Source organism: Calonectris borealis, chromosome 3 (genome assembly GCF_964195595.1).
Source record: "Calonectris borealis chromosome 3, bCalBor7.hap1.2, whole genome shotgun sequence".
NCBI classification, from domain to species: domain Eukaryota; kingdom Metazoa; phylum Chordata; class Aves; order Procellariiformes; family Procellariidae; genus Calonectris; species Calonectris borealis.
Genome location: NC_134314.1, coordinates 71,031,552 through 71,048,583, shown reverse-complemented (window position 1 = coordinate 71,048,583; position 17,032 = coordinate 71,031,552). Strand labels below are relative to the sequence as shown.

At 41.8% G+C, this 17,032-nt stretch overlaps 1 protein-coding gene across 2 annotated transcripts in view; it reads right to left on the bottom strand.

Moving 5' to 3' along the window:
- IPCEF1 (interaction protein for cytohesin exchange factors 1) overlaps positions 1–17,032 on the bottom strand; it is a 64,117-nt gene that overhangs the window by 21,821 nt on the left and 25,264 nt on the right. The window contains exons 5-8 of one of the 2 annotated variants that reach the window (XM_075146120.1): positions 11,132–11,205; positions 9,460–9,531; positions 6,723–6,784; positions 2,913–2,998 (exon numbers count right to left, since the gene is read on the bottom strand). In XM_075146120.1, the coding sequence (XP_075002221.1) occupies positions 2,913–2,998; positions 6,723–6,784; positions 9,460–9,531; positions 11,132–11,205 (294 nt within the window). Of the gene's footprint in view, positions 1–2,906; positions 2,999–6,722; positions 6,785–9,459; positions 9,532–11,131; positions 11,206–17,032 lie in introns of both variants that reach the window. The other variant, XM_075146121.1, reaches the window with a different exon arrangement.

The window sequence follows — 17,032 nt, the reverse complement described above, 5'->3', positions numbered from 1 at the left end:
TGAGTCTCTAGGTATTTTTTAGACAAAAATTATCACCATGAAACATCTCAGCTGCTCTTTTGGGACTGCTGCAATCTATTGTCTCAACATAGCTGCTGGGTTTTGAACTGTAAATCCATTCACATGTGGAGAAATTAATGCAGATGGTCAGTTCAACTTTTGTCCTACAGATGTTAAAATGTACTTGTTCCTCACTTGCTTTTTTCTTCCACAGTACCCAAAAGCATGCATAAACATAGAAAGCTCATGATCACTGCTTTTTTCTTTTTCAAGTTTCAAAATGGTTTGGGTCAGCAGAGAACAGAACAGCAAGTGAAAACTTTGTGCTAGAAGTACAGCAATATGTTTGCTGCTCTAACACGTAACAGAGCTTGCACCTGGGTGGCTATTAGTTTCCAGACTAATAGTTTTCATTCTGGAGTTGGTGTCAAGAATTTTGGAAACCTTTCTGCTTAAGACAGCATTGGTTTGATATTCCAAAATGTCCATAGCTCCTAATTCCTATTTCGCAAAATCCCTTTGGCACTCGGGAGGAAGCAGTGCAACTTTAAAAAAAGATAAAAATAATAAAAAGAAATGAACTCCAGACAATGCCTGTGGCATTCTTGATGCTGGGCTGGGTTTCCAGGATGAGTGTCTCTTCCACTAGGAATCTGAAAAGATTCAAGCAGGCCTTCCAGAAGTGGTGTACCCACCCAACCATCAACCCAGACCCATCACATGTTCAGGACCTCATAGCTTGGTTCAAAAACTCCGCAGTGAATGATCAGACAACAAGCGATGTTTAACCAGCCTTCCCTGACACAACCAAGAGCTCCACTCCTAGAATTGACTTCCCAGTGAAAGCTATGCTTTCCCAATCCTTCCAGTGGTTTTCTTGCTCCGGTACTTGTCCGGAAGGGGGAGGGGCATTAAATTGGGTATTTAAAAGACAACTGACTTGCGGTCAAACACAGCTCCATTGGTACCTAACTGCTCTCCACCCACCACACGAGCAAGCTGAGCATAGGGCAGACACATGGCAGCTGCAGCTTATTTCAGTAGCCACTTCTGGGGTGAAAAGATGACAACTTTGCTCAGGAGACACTAACCTTTGTCCACAGGGGAAGGGATTTTAAGCTGGAGATGAGGAGAAGGGAAATCAGCTGAGAGAGGTAGAGGCTGGAGGGAAGATAACCTTTAAGGGAAAGGCTGAGGAAGCAGGCCCCCTCGGCACATGCACCATTGCCTGCCTCCCACACGTCCCCTGCTAAAACGTGGAGGCCAGCACTCAAGAAGAGCATATGGGAAGGAGACAACCGGAGATCGCCTCTGCAGCAACAGACTGACAAGCTGCAGGAAGCCAGAAAAACAGAAAACTAAAGAACAGCACCTGTTTAAAACTCATCATCTGGAAAAATGCAGGCATTCACTCAGAGGTGAGCAGACGGAAAAGACATCTACAGCCTCTTAAAGGCAAGCCACTGAGGTTTAAAATTCAAGACGCTTCATTATCAGCCCTCAGCCCAGAATAACTCTTGGAGACGTATTGCCAAGGTTCCTATTTTCTCCGATATTTATAGCCACTTAGCCACATTTAACTTCCAGTTAATGCAGGCAATAAAGAGTCACGTTTTACACAGCAGTGAACACCACAAGTGCCAGGTGGATTGTTTCACCGTGATTAACGTTTCAGGAGAGGAAGTGAAGACTGACTTATCTGACTGAAACAGAAGGGGGCAAGTAGGTGACAGTGTGACATACGCTCCCAGCTTTATGCGAGCTAATTCAAGATTGCCAGACAGGCAACCCTGTGCACGACATCTCCTTTTATTATTGCCTCTGACCACGCAAGCGTCTCCAGCTCATCTGTATTTTCAAATTTGTTCCTGCTTCCCTGCCTCTGTGCCCACCCCAGCTACTGGATGTCATTTCAGCGTGCCGTACAGGAACCTGTACCACACCAATGAGGCAGCAGATGCTTCCCTTCCATGAGATGCAATGAGATGATTTAGTAGTAAGTATATTACTGCATACCCCTCGATGTTAACTTTCAGCTGGGGAAGGGAAAGGCTTGAACTCAGGATTCCTTATTTCAGCTGCATTACCATCCCAAACCAGATTAGTCATTTCTAAACACAGAATTAAGTAAACCTCATATCTTAAAGCACATGTAAGGGAGATGAGATCACCAGGAAAAGCAACAATATAGAAACAAGATTAATAGGATGATAAGTGGCTAATAATTAGGCGAGTCAATTTCATTAGACACATGAGGTTGCATAGTGCTTACTCTAATTTATGAAATGAAGCAAGGCAGGAAGGAATATTCTGGACAAATACAGCAAGAGAGAAAAATAGTATAGATTTTAGGAGGATGCTCTTTTTTTATAGTCTATTTTTCAGAGGGAGAGGAGAAGAACCGATTTTATTACTGTAAGAAGAGGCATCTTTCCCTTCACTTCTCTTCACCGCCACAAAAGCAGCTTCAAATTCAGCAGTCTTAAGAACAGCTCACTCAAATAAATAAATACAAATCTGTTGGATGATGCTACCAGAGTCACAAAAAGAAAAAAGGTTTGGGACTGATTGAAAAAAAAGAATAGTAGGAAAAACTTGTTATGGCAGTGCGTTAAAAACCTTGTAAAGAAAAGATGCAGCGTGTGCACGAGGTAGAGTGACACTTTCCTTTCTCCAGCAAGGTCTCCACCTCCATCTGAGGGAGCTGTTCTTTGCAGTGCGAGGCTCCCAGCAGCGCAGGCTGCAATAACTGCCCCGGGGCAGGGGCAGTCAGCACATCCTCATTTCACAGGCACACAGGGTGAACATTTCCAGCCGCTGTTTTAGGTTATCCCTCAAAGGTCCATCACCTCAAGAAAGTTTTGTTCCAACTGGCTAGCAACTGGAAACAAGCTAATTTCTGTAACACTTACCGAAGGAGGTGGTGGTTGGACTGTGTAGGGGGGAGGTGGTGTGTCTGTTATTTCTGGATCATCGTGTTCACTTTCGCTGTAGCATTCTGAAGTAGACATGGAAAATGAGCAAAAACAAAGTGTTAGGCCAACACTCATTTATTCCTCACAGTGCTGAGGTAACCAAAGATCACCAGGTAGGATGTTCTGGGCTGAGGACCACGCTGTAACAAGTCGATGTCTCCTACAGTGAAAATTAACCCAGTTGTGGTAATGCTACACTACTTCATGGCAACCTTTTTTTTTTTTTTAAGTAAAAAAATCTGCGAATTTGCTATGGCAGGAAACACTAGGTGGCACTGCTCTAGATAGCTTCACAAATAGGTTTGGGGTGAGGTTTTTTTCCTCCTTTTGCAGCCTTTAAAAGAAAGGCTGCCTCATTTGTGGCATAAATTAGGGAGACCTGTTGCAAGTAGTAGATGTTGTCCCTTAATCTCTGGAACCAGTAAGTTTTCCTGGAGCTAGCAACAGGCATTGGTGTTTTGGCTGCAATTTTGGAGAAAATAGATTGCTCACATGGTGCTTTGGAAACCATAAAGCAGCCTCATGAGAGTCTTCTGTCACCACAGGGTAACTCATACAGGCACGCCATGCAGCATGGCAGTACATGTGCAGAGCTAGTACTAAAAGTAAACTCTAGGACTATACACCCCACTCATCTTTTTGTTTTTAAATGAAAAGCAAGCTGATAGAGCCTCAGTACCTTTTGACATGTGACAGAGAGGCAGTCAGTTATTTCAACTACCTATGTAGCAGGTGAAAGCATTTTCTCAGATGTTTTTTAAAAGTGGATTAAATGAAGTTATAATCATTGATAAAATGAGACACAGAAAAGGGGAGGCAGTAAATTGCTGATTCCTATTCCCAGGGCCTGGCTGTAACCACTGGGCCAGATCACTTCCCTCTGCCAAATCTCGCAGCACGCATCAGCCTTTCACATCCAACCTTTATAGGAGCAAGTGCTTGCATCCTGCCCGGCACCACGTGTGAAGGGTGGCACCCCACCCGGCTCACCCCACCCGGCTCACCCCACCCGGCTGAGCTGGGGACATGAAAGGTTGCAAAGACACAGGCGGATCTTAATGAGGACAACACGAGTGAGTGGGGATGTCACAAGAGCAGAGGCTGCCCCCGTGGTCCCCACGGGAGCCGGCACTCCGCGCTGCCTCTCCCTCCTCCAGCTGCACCCAGCAGCTCGGGCTGTCCAAGAGCAGCTTGGAAGCAACCCTCCAGCTCTCCCCCCAAGCGGGCAAGGGTTGTTTGTGTTCTGGGAGTAATTTGTAAGAGCTGGACTTCATGGGTTCACACCGCTAGAAAGCAGTGTGTTAGCACGGTCTCTGGGAAATCACCTGTGATTATCTCATCTTTTAACTAAATTAATACCTGCACATTTTCTTTTTGTGCATGTCATTTGGGGGTTTTAATAAGCACAGTGTGAGGGGAACAAAGTTTTAAGAGAGAAGAATTTTATACACGAGAGAGAAGTTTCTGAGATGTTAACAAAGGGAAACTTACAGAGATTCATTACTTTTCTCCCCATACTGTTTGCAGAACTGTAGGGTTTTTTAATAGCATAGCTGCTATTCTGTTTACTGGAAATATGTGCTGGCACATCTTAGCATAAAGGACTGAGACTGGCTGCAATAAGGCCTATATCAAATTCTAAGGCTCTATTAATGCCTTCTTGAATAACTCTTAGTAAAGAGCTTATTGTTTCTACAGCTCCCCTTTTAGGCACACAGAAAAACTGAAAAAGAATCAACAGCTGTTTCTGATACTCTAAATAGGCAAATGGGGCTGGGGGGGTGTTAAAATGCATAGAAAGTACATGAATATACAAGAACTGCCATAACAAGAGCCAAGACCCTCCTGAAGAGTTATGGTGTGTGATACAGAGGGGAGAACCAGGTCAAGAGGAACAGAAGTGACTGTGGGTAATGACAGCATTTTTCTGAAACATAGCAATGCCCCTGCAAGGGTATGTCCACCCAGGCGCATCGGTGGGGTGCTGAACCCACGCTCAAGGCAGCTGCTGGAGTACCTGTGACAAAACACGCGTGGAAAGATGAGGTGATGTTTGACACCAGAATCAGAGTGCCTTTTCCTGAAGGGGAGACAGGCCACCAGCTTCAGAAGCTGAAGAAATCTTGGCTATGTTATGTTTATTGCAGGGTAATTAGATAACCTGTTGCAGAGGTTATTGAGTGGATTATTTTGTATCTTTCTATCTTTTTTTTTTTATTAAGATTAGTGGGCTGTCACATTTTGAATTGCTTTGTAACTCTCAATTCAGCCAACACAACCAATACTACATTTTTTGAGACTTTGAAAAAAAAAAATTGTTTTCATGTATAGAATTTTGACCATCCTCTTCTTCCATCAAGCTCCTCCATTGTGAAAACAGGGACAACATGTTTGGACACTTCCTCCCTAAGTAAAATTACCATGTGGTACTTGCTATGCAGCCTAATACTCAACACTGCCCTTTATCCTAATTATCTCAGACTGTTTTGATACAAAATTGGGTTCAAAAAGGACACAGGCATTTTGCAGGAATTTAGGGGTATGGGAATTAGTAAGTTTCCTGACAAGAAGTAAAAAGGAACCATGAACTGAAAACAAAAATTGGTAAGACCTGCTGAATCTCCAGAAATCAGTAGTATCTATGTTTACCAGCCCAAAGCTGCTTTTAATGGCAGAGTATAAATGGAGCCAGAGTATAAATGGAGCCAGAGTATAAACGGAGCCAGATCAGACTAATCAATAATGGCATTACATGTCCAAAACCTGGTCATAAACCACAACTTTATTCTGGAAAACAGCAGAAGGGATGCAGAGAGGAGCATTTCAGTGCTTAGACAAAACGGGCTGCATCACCTAAGTGTTCATGCTACTACAAATACCAGTTTCTTTTTCATAATGCCTGCTCCTTCACAACCTGAGCAGTTCTAAAAAAGGCACAGGGTACCAATATTCTAAAAATGGAGGGTTAAAAGGCCAGAAGAAAATACATATTCCTCAGGTCAGAGTCCATCCCTGGTTTGCTAACATAATACTACCTACAGCACTTCCCACTCTAAACCAGCTCCCAGCACGTGTGTCCTCACCAGCAGCTTTTCCAAGCACTCTGACAGGTGATTTGCTTTGTCCTGTGCCCAGATTTGTGATTTGAGTGCAGATATCCTCTCACCAAGAAGTTCTGTTAGGTCAGCGTGCAAATTAAGACAATAAATAAATTTCTAGGGAACTTTTAAAGTTACTCATTCCACGATTAACTCTTGGGCTTGGCTCTGAAGGAAATTGTAGGCTTCAGTACACCACTACCACCCGCACCCCCCAACATTGCTGCTGTTGAAACCCCCAGAAATGGAGGAGACAGTAGGGACAGGTCTACATTGCACAAGATGTTCCCAAGCTAGTGAGATCCCGGGCCGTAGCACAACTCCTGTAATATACCTTACCAACTCAAAACCCAGAGTAGCACAGCTGTTTCTCTTTGCACTTGGTGGGCTTAGCAAGCCAGCAAACTGCCAGAAAGGAGTTACACGCCTCTCACAAGATCACTGAGTGTCTCTCAGTGGCACTGTTTCTCACCATTGTTTCTTCTGTGATTACTCTGTGTTGTGTCAGTGTGGTTTCTCTGAGCTCAGTCAGTAGATGGACCCAAGTTGACAATTTAAAAGAAAGAAAAGAGCTGACAAAAATTTGGCCAAGCAAAAGCTGTGAAGAACGTGATGTAGTTACGCACTGAAACCACCGTTAGGAGCATACCTTCCTCATTCTTCCCGTTGGGTGCCTGAGGGTCGACAGCCATCCCCAGTTTACTTAGCCACCTGAGTTTGAAACAGAGGGAATACAGAGTTAGGGATACTTGCATGCTGTTCAGACAGAATTTTGCCCCTTTCAGAAGTGTTCTACATTACTACATCTATTTTCATTAACCTGAAGACTAAATGTCAAAGTTTCCTTCTATTTCTTAAAGCACTCTCTAGAAAGGCACCGGTTACCTGAACACTAATATTCCCCATGGTGAGCAGGACTAGTTGTCTGGGACAACTTTCCCTAATCCTGAAAAAAGCACTCGTGATGACCAAGGAGTTGCATTTGTGGAAGCTAAAGGAAAAATGTGTGTGCTATAACACAATGTCAGTGGCTTAGTCCTGCTGTTGAGGTGTCATCTTTCACCTCAGATGAAGCAAAAGGCACAGGAGCCATAGAAGATGATGTCAACTGCCCTGCTAAAAGCTATCGTAGTACAGTCTAAGAATCTAAGCCATTTAAAACTAGACTTTCTAACTATTATATACTGTTTTCTTTAACTCTCTATGTATTTTTGTTTTTAGTAAATCTCACTTCCTGTGTTGCTTTAAGCTATTAACAGGTTTTTTTCATTTCTCTTCCTAGGTGGCCGCATTTTTCTAGTGCTAGAAACAATCCCTGGATATACTTTTTGTATATTGTGTTTGCCTGTAGGTCATTCAGATCTATCCAGATTTTAAGAAACTAACAACTAAAAAAGCTCAAGCCTTTCAGATTAAAACTCAAGGCCTAAATAGGGAATGTAGAAAGGGCAGGAATTAAGATTCATAACTCTGAAAAAACATTGTGTCTGAGCACGCGTTTGCTTTTCATGTGTGTATGACAATGGCAAATACATGCTAAATTAATGAAGCAAATGACTTTATTAGGAAATCCACTGTTGATTTAATAGATATATATGCATGAATAGTTACAAAAGGTCATGATCTGTTGAGCATTTATGCACACCAGTAACTCGACACATGCAAATGCCCCAGTGAGTTCAGTGGAACCACTCACATGTATATGTATTTGTGGGACTGGAGCCAAGAGAACAGATGTCTTTTAGTCTGTTTTGACATATGCGTGAGTATGCGTGTACTTTATGTATTAAATGCATGTAGTTTATACTGTGCCAAGGAAAACATCATCAGTTATCACAGTGAGGAATTAGAATTACTGCAGTATAGTGCAAGCTGCTCTGACGCGAGGCTACCTAGCTTTAAGCCAAAATGAATTTTACTTGAGAAGTGGAGTTTGAAGAAAATCATTCTGCGGGCATAAGAGCTGAGACACCTGCATAGATTTCACTCACTCACTCACATGAGACTAAACATTTCAAAAGTGTCATTAAGACACTGAGAATTTCCAGCTGGGCTCCAAACTGGCTGCTAGCGCTCACTAACGTCCTCCATTAGCTCTAATTTTCCTTTTCCTTCTCCCTACATCCTTCCCTCTCTTCTCTCTCAACCAGGGTTACTCTCTCTACAGAAATATTCCTGTCCAGCAGTCCCGCATTCTCAGTCATCCTCAGCCCATCTGCCTCAAGAACTTCTCACTCCATTCAGGAGTTCCAGTAGGAAACGCAGCAATACAGAAACGGATGGTTATCTCCTCAACACTATGCTCTGTGCTGCTCCAAGTTGCAAAGGGCAACACCGACTTTCCATCCATATTTACTTGTATGCATCTATAGAGTACAGATTTATGAATATATATGTACATACACTACTGTAGTATCGTACATTTCTGCATCTATAGCCCTTTCGGAAGGTCACACACATTCTCTCAACCTCTATCCTTTTCTGTTGTGGTAAATATGTATGAGGTCTCCTTTTTATAGAGGAAAGAACAGTCAATGCCCTATGAAGAATCTCACAAATGTCACCAGCAGAGCCATGATTAAAATCCTGACTGGACTATCACAGGAGCTCTCTTCCCATTTAAATTGTACTGATTTGTATCCAGTATTTGGCCATTTAATGCAATAGCATTGTGAACAGACTGCAATCTGAAGCAAAAAAGACAAAGATATAAGATATATCTAAATCAGCCAAAACTGGGTCAACAGCAAGTAGTATCTACTTCTGAGAGCTCAGTGGTTTCTAAAATGGCAGTTTCATATCCATTTTTATTTCTTGTATTAAACATTGCACGAATGAATTATTATTCATATTGACATTTGTGGAAAGAAAATTTCTGACCTGTCATGAGGATCGTTTAACTGCAACATGGTTTGGCAGTGAAGTAAATGCTTACTTACATTAAAGAAACAGCCCTTTCTATCCCTTTAACCCTCCTTGTTAACTGACATGCTACCCTGAAAGCAGACAATATTATATTCTAATCTTAGTTCACTTTTGGAACAAAACTGTATTAAGCTTTTCCCTCTTTCCTTTCTTCCCTCACTTCTCCCAAGGTGGTGAACTTGTTATCAAATCTTTGCACCTCTCTAACGGAAAGGGATTTATACCAGCAAATGTCGGGAAGAATAGTATCAAAATCAGGCTAATAATGCGATTCTGATTTCAGTTGTCATTAGTGAACAAATAGCAGTATTTTCCTTCCATACAATGACCAAAAAACAAAACAGACTCAGTAATTCCCCAAATAGCTTTGTCAACAACTGCTTGACAGTGAGAGAATGAACTTTCAAAGGGTGTTCTCAGGCGTGAGACAGGATGAAACATGGCCAGTCGCTCCTACTTACGTGTTCATTTCCAGAACATTTTCTGCTGCAAAATAAAATGTCTTGATCTGTGGGTGGCTGATCTTAATAGCACTTTAAGAAAAGAAAAATAGAAGAGATATGAAGAAAACTGGTTTACATAAGGAAAGAAAAACATAGCTGAATGAATTATTTAAAATATTTATTCACTCCACTATATTAATCCAAATCAGCTTATCCATCCATATAGCTCTCCTTAAAACTCTAGTCTATTTTTAGCTCACTTCCTAGGCCACACACTATTCAGAGGGTATAAACTACAGGAACTAAAAAGGAAGGAATGAAGAATAAAACGTAAACCTTCGTTATGCCATTACATAACTCAATTGTGTTCCCACATCTCGAATACTGGGTGCAGCTTTGCTTCCCACAGCTCAGAAAAGCATAGTAAACCTGGAGAAGGTTCAGAGAAAGTACCAGGGGTGACCCAAGGTGTGGAACAGCTTCCAGGAGTGATTAATCAGGCTAAGACCCCACAGCATGGAAAACTGATGATTGAGGGAAGGGAGATATAATACAATAAAATCACAAGCAGCATGCAGTGGGTGAACAGGGATTGACTCTTCACTGTCTTTTCCAAGACAAGTTTTAAGAGGCACCAAAGAGGCAACTCGGCAGCAGGTTTGAAACAAACAAAATGGAGGTAGTCCCTTGACATGCCACTAGTTAACCTGTTGGTCTCAGCCCCAGACTATGCTTTAGTTGAATAGCCATCAGTAAGATTTTCAGAGGTTTTTTTTTCCCTAAAACATAGCCTCCGATCCTGAGACTGTGTGGCTTCCGTCTTTTGTTCCTCGTCAGGTGACTGACTCTGTCCCGCAGAAGCACACACCATTTGACTGGGGCAAAGCAGCCCCAGTCACTCCTCACAGTTCTCCTAACCTACCCCAATCCCAAATAAGTGATGAGCAGATGTTTTCCTCCCAGGCACTGACAGCCAACAGCTGCAGAAGTAAAGAGCAACATTTTCTCGTGGTCCTGTACTATGTGACTCAACCTTTCCTCTGAGAAAACAAAATGGAGCTCCCCATATCAAAATAGCTGTCCTCTTTCTTTGGAGGAGTCAAGCCCACAATTAGTCTCAAGAACACCTACAGCTTATGTCACCGTGAGACCCGAACAGAATAACGAAGGCTTTCTCTTGAGGGACAGAATAAAAACCATGCTGAGCTTTATAACTTTGAACAGCAGCAACACCCCTCCAAACCTTTGAGGTGTACTCAGAAGCAGCTGGAAGTCAGTGCTGCATGTGGAGTTTGGAGAGCATATTTTGAAATTTGCGCCCTGCTAAACAAAGTTGCACCACAGCAGCCTAAAGAATAGTCCCAACTCGGAGGGAAGCAGCATTACTTGCACCACTGTTGACCTCCCCACCTAAGAGAAGGTAACAACTTATGCATAATCAGTGATCAGAGAAAAAAAAAGCATTTGGCATACTGATCTACTTTTTTATTTGTAGTTTTAACAGAGCACATCTGGCAGAGAATTTTAAAAAATATTTTTGCAATATGGTTTTCTTTCAGTAGCTCAATTAATATCTCATTATTTATACAACACAGAACTCCCCACAGCTTCATTGTCAGGCACTACTGAGATTCAATTCCTTGCAATGTTGTAAAAATCATGCAAAACTGGGGGCAAGAGATAAACTTACTGCTTCTTTTTGCATTCAATTGCTCGGTCCACACTGAAGTCTGGAAGTCTGATGAATCCTTCTGCTTTTTCAGCCTGCAATAAAAAAAAAAATCAAATCACCACATCAACCAACTGATGAACTACCAAACTCCAATGCGCAACAATATTTAACATGCAACGGCATGTTTCTGACAGCTTTTTATAGTGTGAAAATATATGCTTATCACCATGGGGACAGATTAACACCCGATGTTTTGGCTGATATTTGGGAACAAGGAATATTCCTATACCAGCTACACTTTGTGCAAGTCCTGGATGCTAGAAAGCCACCACTCCTGCCTGTGCAAGTGGCAGAGTGTGAGCATAGGATTTGTTGTACGCTTCCAAATATCAAAGCGCCTGAAAGAGGAAGGATCCTCAACTCCTACAATAGTGCTGAAGTAGATTCCCCCTCCTCCTCTCCTCGAAGCATTTGTATCAAAGCACCCTTATCTAAGATTCATAAGTCATAAGTCTAGTCCAGAATCTGAAATTATCAAGGGCAGAATTTAGGTTTGGATCAAACCAGGACTAAAAACAGCAGGAAGGTGGAGGAACCCAATTCCTTTGCAGCCATCAGCGATCACACAAACCAGCCACGCTTTGTGCAGAGACCACAGAAAATGAAACTACTGAACGTCAGCTCTAAAAACAGAAGCCTCTCAAAAGAGGTGGATGACATAAGAGAAAACAAATAAGGGTTATATCATCCATTCAGGTCTGGATGTTACATACAATCTCAAAGGACGGTTTGTTCCGTTATACAGTATGCATGTGTGTTACACAGATGAGTAACAGCACCACATATATAAATGATCTATGTGTATTTGAAAAATACATGTCTATAGCGACGGGAATTCAAAAGTGACCCAAAATGATCCTAGGTAGAGATGGAGGAGGGTCTCATCTGGATAATTGTAACATGGACCGTTTCGTAGGGTCACCTGTATGTGCCTGTACATCAGCAAGGCAGAGGCAATACGGGCTGCTCCCACGCCAGGAGGTGAAACAGTGCAAGGGGATGGTCCCACGCAGCTGAGCTCTGTTGTTAAACACTGCAAACCAGCCTCAGGTGGCTTTGGCCACCCAGCTATCACTCCCCCCGCCCTCCCTCCGAAATTTGCAGGCATGGTACAGGAGATAGCAAGAGCCAGGCAGACATTCATAGTACACTGTTTACATGCAGTCACCCCTTTCTGGACAGGAGAGGGTTTACTGGGCATTGGCATCTCTGTTCTGGGTCAGCTGGACTCTGTGTCAGAGAGTGGCTCCAGCAACTGGAGTTACCAGTTAGGCTCAAATCCCTGCTCTTGCTGCCTGCAGCTGAAACATCTTCCTTTACTACATCTACATTCAACCGACCAGCTGCAATAAGACTAGGACTTCGCCTAAGAGGAGCAATAATGTAGACAAAAGTCTGTGGCATATAATGTCGGGAAAAAATGTACTTTCCAAAATACAGAAAGTGTTCATTCTTGAATCACTTTTTTGCTGCTCCCAGCCCTTATCCCTCGGCACATTAAAATTCTGAAAATGTACACAGAGTTAAAGCAGGTAAAATATACACAACAATTACAAAGACAGAGGATAAATGAAGATAACTGACAGCATCTCAAGTCACATTATGCATGAATATGAAGAGACTATAAAAAGATGTTCATCGAGACAAGTCTTTGAGCTTTAATGCTTGGAAGTATGAATCTCTGAGAACAGAAATATGGATATAGAATGGATTTTTCAGTGGATGGCTTCCCTGCACCTCTGCATATCTGTTGTTTGGTATACAATAAATCATGGCATAACCATCATTCCTGCAGTTTACATGTATTAAATGTTCATATGAGAGGTTTATATTTTGCATCTTCACCAGTAAATGGTTTTGCCTGCTCCAGGAACAAAAAAAAAAAAAATGTTTATTAGCATCTGGGCTGAAAAAAATCTTGATTTTGCAATGTGGGTTCATTTGTACACAAATGTGCTTATTTGCAGTTGTGGGTTTTTAACTTTCTCTGATTATATTTGTACCTGCCAAACTTGTTTAGAGCCTGGCTTGGGGAGCTTTTTTTTCCATTCCACAGGTTGGAATTTAGTGATACTAAACTCAATGAGACAAAATAACAATTAACTAAGGAAAAAAAGTAACAAGATTTTTAAAAAAAGGGGGGGGGGTGGTATGTATATTTCAATCAATTAGACCTTGAGCTAATATTTCCATCCCAGATCCATAGTGCACTAAGTATATAGCGATGAGCGAATGAGTAGGAGTAAGTAAAGGACGAGCTCTATTCATGGGTTGCACTGCACTAAAGAGAATGTAGTGTCCTGCTTTTCTGTACTGAAAAGAGTGGTCACTTACTAGAACAGGTGCAGCAAGAACACCAAAATTCCTGTTTGGTTCCCAAGACCAGTCTAAGAACACCAGAGACCAACCTCAAAAAAGCAGTTCATGGGGTATCAAAGACATTATTACACACATTGCTGGATGAGAAACATTTAGAATGACAGTTATTTCTCTGCAGCATCAATCAATAAGCCCAGTTTAAAAAAAAAAGGAAAAAATAAAGACACTTTAAAAAGGAATATATCCAGGTACCCTCTCACCCAAAAAATTCACCCTCTCACCAATAAATTCATGGCCTGAGCTAGGTAAACCATCAGGTGGGTGAGTGGGTGACTAGGGTTTGGGCAGGGGGTTGCCCTTACATGTTACAGCTGTAATCACAGCTCAGCCAGTTTCATCTATTGGTGCAGTAGCCATTGGTCTAGACTGCACCCTATAAATTGCTTAGAGTACTGCACAGACACTTATGAGGAGATTAAGTCTATGCAGTGACATTAGATAAGTCACTGTCTCTGCTGTCAATTCAGTTTTACTTTATACAAATACTTGATCATTCAGATTTTGTATTGGGCTACTGAATTATCAGGATCCTGTAAGCCAGTGTGGGGACACTCACCTGGGGTGCTTCCACCCGTGTGGAGATGGAACTTGGATTTGAACCACTGGCATATCCAATAAGTATCTAAATTAGAGGAATACTTTCTAAATTGCTAATGGAAATAGGCCTACAGGCTTTGATTTTAGTAATTTACATTTACCAGTTTTACAACAGAGAAATCTCTCTTATGCAGTATTTGACACGTTCCAGTTGGTAAAAGAATATGTTCAATGCAGTCAGGTTTTATATGAATTCTGTCAGTGATTTTGCATTTGCTCATTTATAGGAAAAGGTTAGTGTTTCATTTTATGTATGAGTGAAAGGAAGGAGGATGACGGTGTGAATTTTAGGAACCATATCTCCTTTTTTTTCTTTTTTTTTTTTTAAATGCACTGTTGGTACACATCTCAGATGTGCCATCTATGTAACAGAAAACAGGGGTTTGATGGGTATGTAGTTCCACAATTATCAGAAAAAAGGAAGGAAAAAAAAGGAAAACAAAACATAACAGTAAAACCTTATGAGCGTTATTACAGTCAGCAAATAGAATTCCAAATAAACACTAGGAACAAAACATATGGAAGTCATCTTTTTGGTCATTCTTGGGATAAAAATGACATTTTAAAACATTAAAAGTGTATAGAAGTCCTAAATGTTTTCTTTTCTCTGAAATGTTATCTTTAACATGACTTTAAGCATGCTATTATTTAACTCGCACATTTCACTCAAACTTCCTTCAGATTTTATTGCAAAACTGTAAAATAGCCCTAAAAAACTCAGATTAAAAGAACCTTGACCTGTTTCCTATTTAATCAGGATGTTTAAAAGAATAAGCTGTTATCTCTTGTGGGTTTTGTGCAGGTTAGCCTAACATATAAATCTGCACTTTTTGCTATGCCCAATTGTAGGAAAATAATTTCAATAATAGTCTCTGCAAATGCTTGGGGCAAAAAAGAAAATAACCACTTTTTCACAGAAAAAGCTTTTCACTCAAAAAAAAATTCAAACATATTTATGAAACATAATGCATGAATCCAATGAAAGAGGCTAATGTCCTTTTTAGCTTGCCTCAATACATTGTCTAAATTTTGTGGCTTTAGGAGGTTTAGTAAATCATGTAATAGACCTTTTTTGACATTTAAAGTGAATGTAATGATGCAGAAAGATTTTGAAAAATAGTGCTATAAAGTGAAAATATCTAGTTATTGTGGAAGAGCTCCAATCTGCAATTCAGGGTACTCCTGGTGGCTTCATCACAGTGTTTTAGCAATGCCCCCAGAAAACCCAGGAGCAGTTCAGTCCTCAAGCCTTTTTAGTCGCTTTTCTCTCTGCCAAGTACACCAGTGAGGCAACCTATAGAACTGTGAAAAATTTGTGTAGCATATTGGACCAGAGGTCCCTGAAGCCCTCAGCACAATCAACTGACATCAATGACTTTTTATCATTCACGTAAGCAGCAACTATAACTCAAAGGTGAAAGGCTTCTAATTTAAAAGACTGCAATTATACAGCTCCTGGCAAACTGTTGGAGTGAGGACCAATTTAAATGCAGTGAACGGGGAAAAACACCCCAAATATAAATAGTGACAGTAGATCACAGCCTGCAACCCTTTGATTTTATATTTCTTTTCAGCTGAATCCCCATGACAACCATCATTAACACATCCTGCAAAACTGTATTTCAACTCTACTTGGAAAACCCGCTGAGCTATCCTAAAGGCCCACAAGACAGAGGCATTTAGTCCTCTGTCCCTTTGCAGCCAACACTCTCCGTCTCAACAAGTGCAAGGAGCCAGGAGCCTGGGATTATATGTGATGATCTTGCCTCTCTACCCCTCTTTGTATTCAGGAGCACTGATTCCCTCCAGGGTTTCTGTATGAGAACTAAAACTGCTAAAGGGGTAGGCAGGATCACACACTGTCCTCTTTAAACACTTGTCTTCAAGGCAGCTGCCTACAGAGAGCAGTACTCAAAAGAGGGAACCAAACGCTAACAAAGAGCAGTTGTCCAAGGAGTCTGGTGTTCCTGAATGCACCCAGAAAGTCTGACTGCTCACATGCATTTTCTGACATTTTCTGTGTTTCCATTGCAAAACCAACCCTTCTGTGTTTCTTCCTAGTCCAAACAGCTCCCCCTCCCCAGGATGGGGGCACGTCCATGCTGCAAACAAAAGTTTACCTGCCTCACGTGGTATCCATGTTTTATAGAAAGAGCAAACATACGTGGGAAGAGGTTTCACGGCAGTCTACCCAAGCTTGCTGAGACCACCGGGGCCCTAACTTCACCACTCCCAGTACCTCAGCTAGCTGGTCAAAAGCTAATTTGGATTTGCCTGTGTGCTCTGGTTTGCTTTCAGTGAAGGAGAAGCTTGACTCTCAGGGTCTCTGATCTGCTGTTGCTGATCCTTCTCGGCATTTTGTTATTTTTTCTTTTTTGAGCTGTGGTTTTCACAATGTATTTTATGTTAAATTGAAGGAGCTACTGTCTGCAAATGTCACCACAAGTGTCCTATATCTCCTACCCCAACCTGCCTCATGTGCAAGACCCAGAACAGCTTGAAGACAAATTAAATCAGAGCGACAGAAACATCCAGAGCTTTGGAGGTGCCTGAAGTCAGACTTCACTGGGAACAAGATGTCAACTGAGATTACCTACCGAAATCCACACATTCCCATACAAATTCCTCCCTATTTTCTCCATCTCCATTAGAAAAAAAGGTTAGGTCCAGCACCCTGTTGCTATGCTACAGTTGCCAGTGTCTGGTTGACTGTGGTTTCCACACAGCCATGAACAAAACGCGCTCATTTCTCACAAGAATGAAACTGGTCGGGCAGAGCTGGAAGCAGCCAGCGTGACCCGGTTTCTTCGACCTCAGCCCCGCTCCTCCGCCACCACCTTTTGCTTCAGCCTCAAAGAGGGCCTGTCACGGGAAGCCGCGGGC